We start from the raw sequence: 13,556 nt of genomic DNA on the forward strand, positions 1-13,556 counted from the left end.
AAGGAAGAGATACTCATATGAATTGAACAAAATATTCCATCCTAAAACAAGTAGCATGTACTATAAAATGATGTCACTATATGAAAAATATGGTTATGTCTAAAATTATGTGATTTACCAGCCTAGACTAGTAAAAAGTAGCAGAGTATAGTACCTACGAGTACGGTCTTGGAAACAGGCAGGTATGGTTTAAATGTCTATCCAATCTCTTAATAATTGAAGAGTTTTTGTAAGTCGGTTACCAATTTCTTCTTTGTAAAATAATGATGAAGTTAGCAACCAATTCAAAGAACCATTGTGAGGGTTAAACAAGAGGAGCATATTAACGTATCCAACAATATATCTGGCCCACATTAAATGTACAGAAAACTTGGCTATTTCTTCCCATGTGTGGGTTTCACTTTATTACAAATTCACATGCTTGTTTTGATTATTTTTGAATACATTAAATTTCAATAGGTTTTATAAAGTTAAACTGATTCTCTGATATAATTGATTATTTATCTTGTCAGGTTGTCTAAAATGGAGAATTATGGTGCTTGTCTGAATAAATCGAGTAAATGTATCTTTTATACAAATAATTTGTTTATTTCAGTTCAACATATTTATTTAGCATATTCTCCAGAAGAGAAAATCACTAAATAAGTAATGTTCTCCAGTTAGATCACTTGTATGTATATTCATGCATAGATTTAAATAAAACATTTACTATGAACTATGTAAAAAAATTAATATAATTTATCTTATATAAAGCTGATGAAATATTTCATACCCATTAACAGGATCCACAACAATCCCTCTGGGATGAGACATTTCTCCCTCTAAAAGAGTCTTCCGGCTCTGAGAAGCCTTTTCCAGCCTGGCCACATTAATGGTTTTCCTATAGCCGTCATTTGTCCAGTAAAGGTTATTTCCAATCCAGTCCACAGCAATGCCTTCCACATTATCCAGATCTGTAAAAAACAATAAAAAGAAAAGAACAAAATTTCCTGTAATGTCTACTGCTTATGTTCTACTTAATAAAAAGTTAAATTAAAAATTAAATAAATTCTTCATAGTGTGGTTTTTTGCAAGTACTATCATTCCAGGGAATATTTTTCAATTTTATTTTGAATGTCACTTTATGTGAATGACAGACCCTTTTTCAATATATTTTATTTGAAACAGTAAACTTCAGAAAAAAAGAAAATATAAATGATGAGAACAAAAAGGGTGAAAGATAAGTTCTCAGAACAAAAATAGAGTTGATGTAGACATTTCAGGAAATATGTTTCAAAAGTGTGTTAAAACTTACAGTATTTAACTTGAGTAATCAAAATAATATGAATGTCCTCTTACCAAGAAATATGTGGGTTCAGCAGTAGCAAGCCTTTGAAAGCCCAGAACAGGCTTTCATCATAGAAATATATGAGCAATGAACTGCAAATAACACTGAAATATGTCTATATATTCTAGACTTGTTTTTAAAAGGACACTATTGCAGGTTTCTATAAGATATGGGTAGTAATAATTCAAGGGGATATTATAAATATATAACCTTATGAGTTAATCTAATTCAAACACTTTACAGAAGGGAAAACTGTAACACTTTAAAGTGAAGATTTATACTCTGTTATCACACAGCAAACGGTAAAACGGAGATAAAAGACCAAGTCAGATAATCCTCAATGTAGAGATCTTTAAAACTGCACTGTTCCTATGGGGGTCCTGCCCAGGCTTTATGCCATTTTGTAAACTGTTCTCCAACCTTTCTACAACATCGTAATGGTATTTCCATTCCTTTATTGCATGAGAAATTACTGTGAACTCCTTCTCTTCTTTCAAAAACAAGGAAGCCTCTTTGTCCTGGGTATGAGGTAGAGAACTGGAATTTACTGGACAAACCAAGAGGTAGTGTTGCTTTAGAGATAGAGCTGTGCATTCTCACTACTGAGAATCGGCATGCCCTCACAAGCAGATACAATACATATTTGCTATTATATTCTTTAATCACAGCCCCCCTGACTTTGGAAAAAAATAAAATGTCCTCTTGTGACCTTTTCTGCTAATCAGTATGTGCCCTGACTCAAAATGACTAATACAACATGTGATTTGATCTAACTGAAATCCCATTATAGTGAATCAGATATGTTCTCAATTTCACTAAGCTATCTGCTTCATTACCATCCAATAGGAGTAATTTTCACAGGTTAATTGTGCCTATGCTTTAGAAAAAAAGTTTAATTTTCTCTTTACTTTATTGACACTTAATTTTATGAGCATTTTTCTGCTCTGGCATAATGAAAAGAGAGTACAGTAGTAGTATGCTCTTTTCTACTTATTATAGACTGTAGCTGACTTTTATCTTGTTAGTTGATTTTCAAAAATTGTGTTACATTTAAATTCTGTTGCAGTGTGGAAACTTTCTCCTTCAATAAACTTATCTCTAAAATTTTTCCTTTTGACATATGGCTTAAGACTTCTTACTTTTTCATATCAAGCAGTTGCAATAACATTATCTGCATTGAAATTTTGTTTCCGACATGTAGGTAAGCAGCTCAGTCACATTGATCTTTAGTTTCTCTATTTGTAAAGTGAGGATAATAGCTTCCTAGTGTGATAACAAAGGGTAATTTAGCTACTGCATGTAAAACAGCCAGCATACTGACTGCAAAACTATAAATTCTCCATACATGTGAGTTTTATTAATTTATCAAGTAAAAATAAAACAATATAAATCCTGTATCTTTTCCTAATGGGTGCTACTTAATAGCAATATATTTTATGTTTTTCTTTTAAAATAATTACTTAGTGATATTTCTTTGCATTTTGATTAGTGACCAACTTTAACTAGAAAGTGTATGTGCAGAGTCAATTGTGAATAAATAGTAAAAGTGGAAAGGTATTGAATTCTAAAAAGCAGAACCTGGATAGAAGATGCCCTAATTTTTTTTTTTTAATTTTTTTAATGAAGTGCTTGAACAGCATAAAGTAGTAGTTAGGATCCAAGTTTTGAGGCTTTGACACCCACTACCCTATTTCTCTAAGTGAGCAAGTTACTTAGCCTTTCTATTCTTCAGTTTCCTGATCTTCAAAATGGGTGTAATGTTTCCTTATTACCCCAAGGACATAGATGTCTATTCAAATGTAAGGAGTATATTTCTTTTGATACTTCTGGATAGAATTAAAGTATTCTAAATTCAAAATTCATAGCATTGTTTTAAGGATTAAATTAACATATATAAAATTATTAAAATAATGATTGGCACATAGTATATATTATATAAATGTTGCTATTAGTATTATTACTAGAGTATCATTATTATAATAATCTTCCCTTTAGTACCTTATCTAGTCTATTAAGATAGAAATGAAACAATTAGTCGCGTGTTTTTTTAATGTTGTTAATTTTGTTTGTTTTGTTTGTTTTTATCTGTTCTGGGAAGAATGAAGATGAATACTAATTTTAAAGACACTCGCAAATGAATCTATGTGGAAACTGGGAATAATTTCAGGCTGTCATTAACAGGGCACAGAAAAGTTTTCTCTTTCATACTTATAGAGCAACGCCTAAACAATCAATGAATCCTTTCCTCAACAAATTACACATTATAAGGGAAGTGGTCTCTCTCCATATCATATAGCATCTGCCTTACTTTTTAACTTAGATGGAATGCTAAGACATATAGAGCATTGGTTTTATGTATATTTAATTTTTTATTCAAGAGGGTTTGATTAGGGTCTGCCTGAAACTTACTATTACACAATGACCAACATTCTTCAACAAGGTAATTGGGACATATGGCACTCCAATTTCATAAAACATTGGTGATCAACGGAAATACTAATTACTAGTCCAAAGAAATGTATGACTTTCCAAAAAAATGCAAGTAATTTGTTTGATAACTTTGGGTAAAGCTCAAGTATTCTACATTTCAAAATTAACATTTACTACTATTATTGTTATTGTTATTATTAGTACATAACTAATAGTAAAAAAAGAGTATGAATGTTTTTGAAATCTGGTCAAAATCTCCCTTAAGTTTCACAAAATACCCATTTCATTTATCAACGGGCAAGGACTCAACATGTTTATACTTCTATTTCAAAAAAAAAAATTGCAGTAGATAATGGTTTCTTGTAATTTTCTTTGATTATGTGTATATATTGCATTCTAAGTGAAAAAAAATGAGACATCTATATACTTCATGTTAAAAATGACTTTTTCATGCACTCTGTAAATAACATTAACATGTTATTTGCTTAAATATTTAAAATCTTACCTATGTAAGCACTGTTCTATAACAATAACAATTTTATAAATGAACAGTTTTATAAATGAACATAATATATAAATATATGCTAAAAAGCATACATCTCATCAAAAGCTAGACTTTGCATGTAAGTGAAAAATTTCCTAAGGTATCAATGTTATTTCCTACAATTAATGGCTGCCATTAAGGAAATAAGGATAAATAAAATAAGGGGTTATAATAAAACATATGTAAAAGAAATAATTAAAACAAATAAATAAAAATTATTAAAGACAAAACAAATATACAGGTAACCCCCTATAACACGGTTGTTAGGTTCCTAATGAATGCTGTGTTATGCAAATCCATGTTGTATGAAAACAAGAACTAGTCCAAAGGGGGGGGTAGGTTCCAAAAATTAAAACAAATACTATTATATTTTTATAATTAAAATAAATATATTTATTAAAGCAATTTTCATCAAAAGTATTACATATTAATATAAATTAAGTAATTTTTTTCTTCATCATCACTACTAAGCTCCATTAACCGAATGCATTTTCTTTTTGACAAGATATCCGCATCCTCTGAATTTTCTTCAGCATTATCTTGATTTCTATGCTCTACTTTTTGCAAAAAATCTGTTATTTGAGATTGCTTGCTTTTAGCTGAGAGATCTTTATAAATTTCATTATATGGTGCTAAGCACTTTTGAAGCGCTCTCTTAAACTTTGTGCTCCTTTCAGTGCAAGGATCTTCATTTAAGAAATATGACTCTGTTTGGCTAAGTCTAGGCCTTTCTTTATGCGTTTTAGAGTAAACCGATATGACATACATGCATGAATGAAAAATTTTAAATGAGCTATATTTTGCTTTTAAAAGCTTTTATCACATTCAGTATTGTATAGGGATTTCCCTAATTTTGTGTTATATGGGAGTTTTCCCCAATTCTCTAACCATGTTAGAGTGAAACCATGTTATAGAAGTAATGTGTTATACGGGGGATACCTGTACATGATTTCTTTCTTTCGTTCTTTCTTTTTTTTTTTTTTTTAAATCATTGATATTAGAGAGAGAGCAAAACATTGTTTTTCCACTTATTTATGCATTCATTGGTTTATTCTTGTATGTGCCCTGATCAGGGTGAACTGGGTCAATGCTCTAATCAACTGAGCTACCCAGCTAGGGCTGATTTATTTATTTAAAGACTTAAAACAAAAAATAAGACAGAAAATAAATTAAATAAATGTAAACCTTGTATTAGATAAAATCAACATTTTAAAATGAGTGAAGAAAAACCTATTTCTAAAACTAAAGCATCATTATAGGTCAGTCTGATTTTTAGATACTATACATTTATGAAACAGAAGATAATAAAAGTATTTAATTTAATTTTAATCCTCACCCAAGGGCATGCTTACTGATTTCAGAGATAAGGGAAGAGAGGGAGAGAAAGAGGAAGGGAAGTATTGATAGAAACCAGCAACACCCAAGTATGTGCCCTGACTGGGAATCAAACCTGTGACCTTTCAGTTTACAGTATGACATTCCATCAACTGAGCCACATTGGCCAGAGCAACAATTAAAGTTTTATATATTAAAAATAAAATTTTCTACCTTTAAAAATAGGTCAAGGGTTTTTGAAACATAAATAGAAAGGCTAAGAATGTGAGCAGTGGTCTTAGTTTTGTTAAGGTGCTTAAGCTCTATATCAGAGTAATACGTAAATCATGATGTTTTACAACAGAATATTATTAACATAATGAATTAATTGAAAATTGCCATAATAAAAATGCCTACATATTTCTAATGTATACAGATCTTTCTGTTCTTAGTATAAATATTGTTTTTATGAATTGCAAGGAATTATTACAAAAATGTCTGCATGATTGCAGGCTACAGACACATGCCTTAAATAACTGGATATGCAATCTGCATGTAGACATGCCTAGGGCCAGGGATGTGGTACCTAGCCTCAGAATCTGCACTTGGACATGTAGTTCAATTAATATAAATTCTCTTTGCACATTTCAATATGACTCAAGGCATCACAGCTCATAAGTATCTGACATAAGTGAATTAAGCTGATTTAATTAATAGTGTGGCAGTAATACTTGCTCACTGAATTTTTTATCTCATGAGGTTACAGAAGTATTTGGCCAGAGTAAAGTTTTCTATAACTGTCCCCAATGGCTTATTGTCAATTTTGACTTGGGGGGAGGATAATACAGATTGCCTATGAAATTGAAATATTTCATCTTTGATGCAGCAATGAGCATATGTAAGAGTAAAGAGAGTACCATAGTATGCATTATAGTCACCAATAAAATAATCTAAAGTAATAATAAAGATGAAAGATTTCAAGAACTGTTAAGAACTGAGGTTTAACCCTACTTTCAAGTCAACAAGTTAGCCCAGTATAGTTTCATGGATGATGACAGATGATGCAAGACTTGCAGGTCAGATATGAAAGACCTTATTTCTCATTGCACAGCAAGAATAGTTATCAGCAGGCTGGCATTAGTTCCCTTTATTTCAAAGTCCCAGGGAAGTGACTGAGTTGGGCATATATGGATGCCTTCATAAATGGGTTGCACTATAATAGAAGAATTATGAACTTAGGAAACCCAAATCTTCTATAATGGGCAAAAAGAAGGCCTTCCCTTTGCACTGGAGAGATACTCCATCTCTTCTTCCAAGGTTCTTTCCTATACTAGCATTCTTATAATGATACTTCAGAATAAAAGGCAATTAAACACCTCACTTTAAGACATGCAGAAATGTGATGGGTCCATGGAGATATGCCTCTCCAGGAAAGGTCTCAGAAAGTCATAATTTGATCATATTTAATAAATAAAAATGTATAGGACAAATACATCACTGTACAAATATAACCTCAAATTATAATCCTTTCTGGGTTCCATGCTATTGCTCTTATTGACATTCACTAGATTTATACTATCATACCTTATAACATATTGTTCAGTGAGTCATGTGTAATGGTTAATTTTATGAGTTAATTTGGCTAGGCCACAGCACACAGATATTTGGTTAAGCATCAATCTGGATATTGTTGGGAAGGTATTTTTAAAATGATCTTTATATTTAAATTGGTACACTTTGAATAAAACAGATTACTCTCCATAATGAGGGTTGGTCTAATTCAATCAGTTGAAGGCTTTAAGAGAAAACAGGCTGAGGTTTCCTTGGAAGAGGAAATTTGCCTTTTAGATTGTCTTTAAACTCTAGCTGTAATATTAGCATTTCTCTGGGTCTACATCTCAGCATTTCCTGAGCCTCCCTCCAACTTACTTACCCTGTAGATTTTGGACTTACCACCTCTCACGATTGTGTAAGCTAATTCTTTAAAATTGCTCACAATCCTTCCCTCCCTACTTTTGTCTGTCTCTCTTTTTCTCTCTCTCTCCAAATGCGATGGGTTCTGTTTCTCTGGAGAATCCTGACTAATACACCATCACCATTCCTGCAATCTGAAAATGATTTTGCTGAATACCTTGGATGGGAGAAGTACATTTCATATTAATTCTTTTCAGATGAACACTGAAAGGTATATATTATGGAGGACAGAGTAGCTTCCAATTTAAGAAACCTCCTACAATTATGCAATGAGTATAGAGCTTATTTTACAATACTCCACTATAAATTTTTGCCATAAATCAGAGTTGTGTTATAGATGTTTTTAACTTTTCACTTTCTATAGATTATGATGTTCTGACATCTCAAAAAACAAACTTTCTAAGGGTGGTGAGGGGTGGGGAGACTTCCCTTCCTAGAAATAGCCAACTATTAAGGATAGCAAAGGAGCAAAAGATCCAACCAGGAACATGCCTTTGACTTGCACACTAACCAGTCCAGAGTCTTACCTCCTCTATTTAGTACCCCAGGAAGCAATATTCTTCTGTAGTAATCATCCCATAGCCAGGTACCAGGCAACTAGTGATCCCCCACCCCTGAAGTTTAAAAACCAATTGAATTATTTAAACTAGCCAAACTTGACCTGTTTATCCTGTCCTGCCTTGTCTTTTCCTTAGAAACTTTAATAAAGATTGTGGCCTAATGCTTTCCCTTCACGTTGTCTTTTCCTTCCTGACCAACCTGGTGTCTTTCCCTGTGTGGCAGGCTGTGCCTTCCTTTTGTAGGACCTGTGAATATAATAAGCTTTGTTTTCCTGAGTCTCCCTCTGTCTCCACTTGTGGTCACATCTGACTAACCATCTCATGAAAAAATACAAAATATGAGTCCTCATTGAAAAAGGAAAAAGAAAGTAATTTCTACTAATGTCCTTTAACTACCCAATTCTGCCTACTTACTGAGAGACAACAGAGCAAAAATTGCTTCAACTACTAAAGACAAAATATCACAGCTATTCTTGCATATTTCCTATAGTCCTATGAAGTAAGTTAGAATCCATTAAAATAAAAACACTTTGGAACTTATTGCTTTAATATTAAATTACTCAATTGCTTTCATATTGAATGAAAAGGCAACCTTATTAGAAATAACTTATTATTGTTATATTTTCTATTATGTTTCATGGTTTTTTGCATTTGATTATTTAAACACTCAAACAGTTGCATCACTTCAATTGATAATTCTCACTGAACTTTTTAAACAAGTTTGCACACACTGCTTAGGCATCGTGTTTAGTGATATACAAGATCATTAAATTTCAAGTTGAACTTAAAAGCTAGAGGCTGTAATCTTCATTATTTTATCATTAGCATGACAAAGAACAAATATGTTATCTCATGTAACCACCCTGCTAAAGCTTAAATTACTATTCTACATTTAATAAAAGAAAAGGATACTTGTTTCAGACTCACATTAATAACTAGAGAGAAAAAGAATATGAAAAATACATGCGTGGGTGATAGGTAAATGTAATAAAGCAAGTCAAGTCCTTAATATAGTAATTGATCTAAAAAAAACCCTTTCATAAAGATCAAAAAAAAAAGAAAAATGCACAGTCACAACCCTTCTTGGTTCTCAGGTAGCATTACAAAACTAAAGCAGTGAACCCTGGAAAAATATGATAATAAAACTAGGCAGAAACTTAATTATAAAGTCAGTATTTTAGCCCAAATCGGTGTGGCTTTGTTGGTTGGACTTTGTCCTGCAGAGCAAAATATCATCAGTTTGATTCCCAGGCAGGGTGGTGTTGCTCTTATATCAGTCAGAGGCAAAGCAGTTGTACCATCCTTAGTTCGTCCTAGCTTGTTCCCTGTATTGGTGGCCAGAGCGGTTTCATGCCAGAGGCACATGAAAAAAAATAAAATAAAATAAAAAATAAAACTTCAACTGTCCTCTAAATTCCTTTAGTAATATCATATTATTAGTACTGTCTTCATCTCCTTCCTGACACCACTTATGGCATTGATAAATTTATTTATAGAAAACATTTTATTTTATATAGAAACCACCTACCAGTCAGACTTATGTGAGAGGAAATACACATATGGGAGTAGCCAGGTTTTACCTGGAGGCAAATAACTTAATCAAGCTAAATATACATTCCACCCCACTGCTTGATATGTGCTATCGCTACTCTTAGGGGCATCAAAAACAAGAATTGGTACTTAAATAAAGTAGTATGGAATGTAAAAAGTCAATAAAAAATAAAATATTTTCCTTCCTTGCCACCTTAATATTGAATGTGCTAGGGAATTTAGAACATCAGTAATGTTAGGATAGGTAAATTATATTCAATAATGAGACAAAATGAGATAATCTTGTAAAGTGCTTGCCTGACACATACATTGGATCCTGGTGGCTTTATTTAGAAAAGTTTTGTTTTCGTAAACTTTTCTAAGTTTACACTTACTGAGTGCTTACTATCTGCATCTTCATGAAACTATTAGAAGATTGTTAGAAGATGAACAAGACATGGCCCTGTCAGGAACTTTTTTTAAAATTACAGTTTGCATTTAATACTATTTTATATTTGTTTCAGGTGTACGGCTCAGTGTTGAGGCAAACACACACTTTAGAAAGTCTCTCCCTATTTCCGGTACCCACCTGGCATCGTAAATAGTTATTACAGTATTATTGACTCTATTCCCTGTGCTGTACTGTACATTCCCATGACTGTTTTGTAACTGCCAATTTGTACTTATTCTCTTCACCTTTTTCATCCAGTCCCACAATCCTCCTTCCTCTGGCAACCATCTGTATGTATGATTCTGTTTCAATTTTGTTTGTTCCTTTGTTTTGTTCTTTAAATTTCACATATGTATAAGTGAAATTCTACTGTATTTGTCTTTCTCTGACTGACTTATTTCACCTATCATTATACTCTATAGGCACATTGGGGAGCTATACATAATGGCAAAATTATATGTATGAAAGAAACAAAAATTATAAAAATGTCATCAAATCATCAAATTACAGAATTGAAAAATATTACTTAGTTATCTGAGATTGAAGTTTGAATAATTTAAATTCCCTACTTAATATTTTAAATTTTTGACTCAATATTTTACCTTTAATTTAAAAAATGAATTGTGAGATGAAATTGATGTTTTCCTTTTGCTCCATCTTAACTTTATAATCCTCGAAGTAGTTGCAAAGTAAAATGCTATATAGGACTTGCAAAAATAAAGTTTGTGAGGATACAAAAAAATTGCTACTGAAGCTATCTTTTAATAGCCAACTAAGTCATGACTGAGAGTAGTTAGATATTTGTGAAGATATAAGGCAAAAAGTGTAGTACAACTAGCCTGCAATAAGAAAAAAGCCCTGATGTAAATTTAAAAGGAAGAAATTCTATGATATAAATATTTAAGTGAATAAATACTAGCAGAAAAATACTTAAACTAAAATAAGAGAAAAGTAAATTTAGGGTTGTTTATTCTTTTAAAGAAACTATATTTATTTGGTCCTGTTCAGTGTGGCTCAGTGGGTTGAACATTGTCCCACAAAGCCAAAGGTCACCGGTTCAATTCCTGGTCAGGGCACATGCCTGGGTTGTGGGCCTGATCATTGATTGGGGTTCATGTGAGAGGCAACTGACAGACATTTCTCTCACACATCAATGTTTCTCTCCCTCTCTTTCTTCCTCCCTTCACCTCTTTCTAAAATAAATAAATAAAATATTTAAGAGAAAGAAACTATGTTTGAAAAAGACAACATATTAATGTGAACAAAGGTGAATATAGTTTTACTAGTTGCATTAAAACTTTTTATAACATGCTTAGCCATAACTGTATTTCATTACTTTGTAATAGTTATTTTCTTTTAAACTAAGTTATATATGAATGTGTTTCATTTTGTACAAAGAAGAGTCAGATGTGAGTAAAATAATTCACATGGCTCTCTCAAGAGGTAATCACTATGAAGAGTTTATTCTTTCAAAAATTTTAATATATTTACATAAATAGGATCATCCTGCTCACAAAAAAAAAAAAAATTCAACTCACTTTGTTCACTTATAAGTTTATCTTGGAGTTTTGTTCATATCATTCTATGTAGCTCTACCATGTGCATTTTAACTGCTACTCAGAATTTATTCATGGCAAAAAGGCATCCAACCTGTTTTGATGAGCATTTGTTTCCAATTTCTTTGCTTTTAGAAATATTGCTTCTTTTTGAATATGTATATATGAAATAGATAGCCAATATTGAAATACTGGGTTGACATTATGTACAATTTCATTTTGATAGCTATTACCAAATAATGCTTCAAAACTGATACAACAGTTTACACTTTTCCCAATGGAATAAAAAACACTTTATTTTCTTATGTCATTAATATTACATATTACTAATATTTTAAATTTTCAATCTAATAAAGGTGGTAAAAGTTACCTCATTGTTTTAATTTAAAATTTCCTTATTAGTATAATGTTGAAACCTCTCCATGTGCCTAATTAGGAAATTTTCATTCTTCTGTGAAATGCTTTGACATATTTTTAAATTTTTTTCTGACATTGTCTTTACTCTGTAAAATAATATTTTTTCTATATATTGAGAATATTTTTGCCTAGTTTATCTTCTGTGTTTTTCATTTGCTTGTGATGTCCTTTGATATAAAAATATTTTTAGAGAAGTGTATATTCAGGTCCCTTGCCCAATTTTTAATTGGGTTGTTCATTTTTTTGTTGTTGTTTGTTTGTTTGTTTGCTTTTTGGTGTTGAGTTGTATACATTCTTTATATGTTTTGGATATTAGCCCCTTATCAGATATATTGACAAATATGTTCACCCATTCAGTGGGTTGTCTTTTTACTTTGTTGATGGCTTCATTTGCTGTACAGAATCTCTTTAATTAGATGCAGTCCCATTTGTTTTGCTGTTGTTGTATCCTTTGCTCAAGGAAATATTGAATATATGAGAAAAATATTACCATGAGCAATGCATGAAATTTTATTGCATATGTTTTCGTCTAGGATTTTTATGGTTTTGGGCCTAACATTTAAGTCTTTAATCTATTTGAATTTATTCTTGTGTATGGTGTAAGAAGATGGTCTAGTTTCATTCTTCTGCATGTATCTGTCCAATTTTCCCAATACCACTTATTAAATAAACTATCTTTGCCCATTGTATGTGCTTGCTTCGTCTGTCAAATATTAATTGGCTACAAATATGTAGGTTGTCTTTGGGTTCTCTGTTCTGTTCCATTGACCTATGTGTCTGTGTTTATTCCAGTACCATGCTGTTTTTATTACTATGGTTTTAAAATATAATTTGAAATTAAGTAGGGTGATTTCTCCAACTTTGTACTTCTTTCTCAAGTTTGTTGTTGCTATTTGGGGCCTTTAGTGGTCCCATGTAAATTTTTGAAATATTTGGTCTAGTTATATGAAATACATCATTGGTATTTTGATAGGAATTGCATTGAGTTGATTGCTTTGGGTAGTATGGACATTTTAATGATGTGAATTCTCCCTATCCATGAACACGGTATGTGCTACCACTTATTTGTATCTTCTTCAATTTCTTTCTTCAGTGTCTTATAATTATTTTGTATACAGATATTTTATATCATTGGTTTGATTTATCCCTAGATGTTTTATTCTTTTTGAGCCATTATAAATAGGATTGGCATCTTAATTTCCCTTTCTGATAGTTCATTATTGGCATATAAAAAAGCAACTGATTTCTGGCTATTAATTTTGTATCCTGCTACTTTACTAAATTGATTTATCAGTTCTACTACTTTCTTGGTGGGTTATTTAGGGTTCTCTATGTACATCATCATGTCATTTTCAAATAAAGACAATTTTACTTTTATCTTTCCAATTTGGATGCCTTTTATTTTTCTTCTTGTCTGATTGTTATTTCTAGGACTTCCAGTACTATGTTGAAA

General features: G+C 31.5%; 1 protein-coding gene across 1 annotated transcript in view; it reads right to left on the reverse strand.

The window, feature by feature from the left end:
• LRP1B (LDL receptor related protein 1B) overlaps nt 1-13,556 on the reverse strand; it is a 1,919,366-nt gene that overhangs the window by 800,384 nt on the left and 1,105,426 nt on the right. Inside the window, exon 12 of the mRNA XM_090279551.1 lies at nt 773-953. Within this exon, the coding sequence (XP_090135677.1) occupies nt 773-953 (181 nt within the window). The remainder of the gene's footprint in view (nt 1-772; nt 954-13,556) is intronic.

The sequence above is a fragment of the Furipterus horrens genome, unplaced genomic scaffold, assembly GCF_987537825.1.
Source record: "Furipterus horrens unplaced genomic scaffold, mFurHor1.1.pri manual_scaffold_1, whole genome shotgun sequence".
Classification (NCBI taxonomy): Eukaryota; Metazoa; Chordata; class Mammalia; order Chiroptera; family Furipteridae; genus Furipterus; species Furipterus horrens.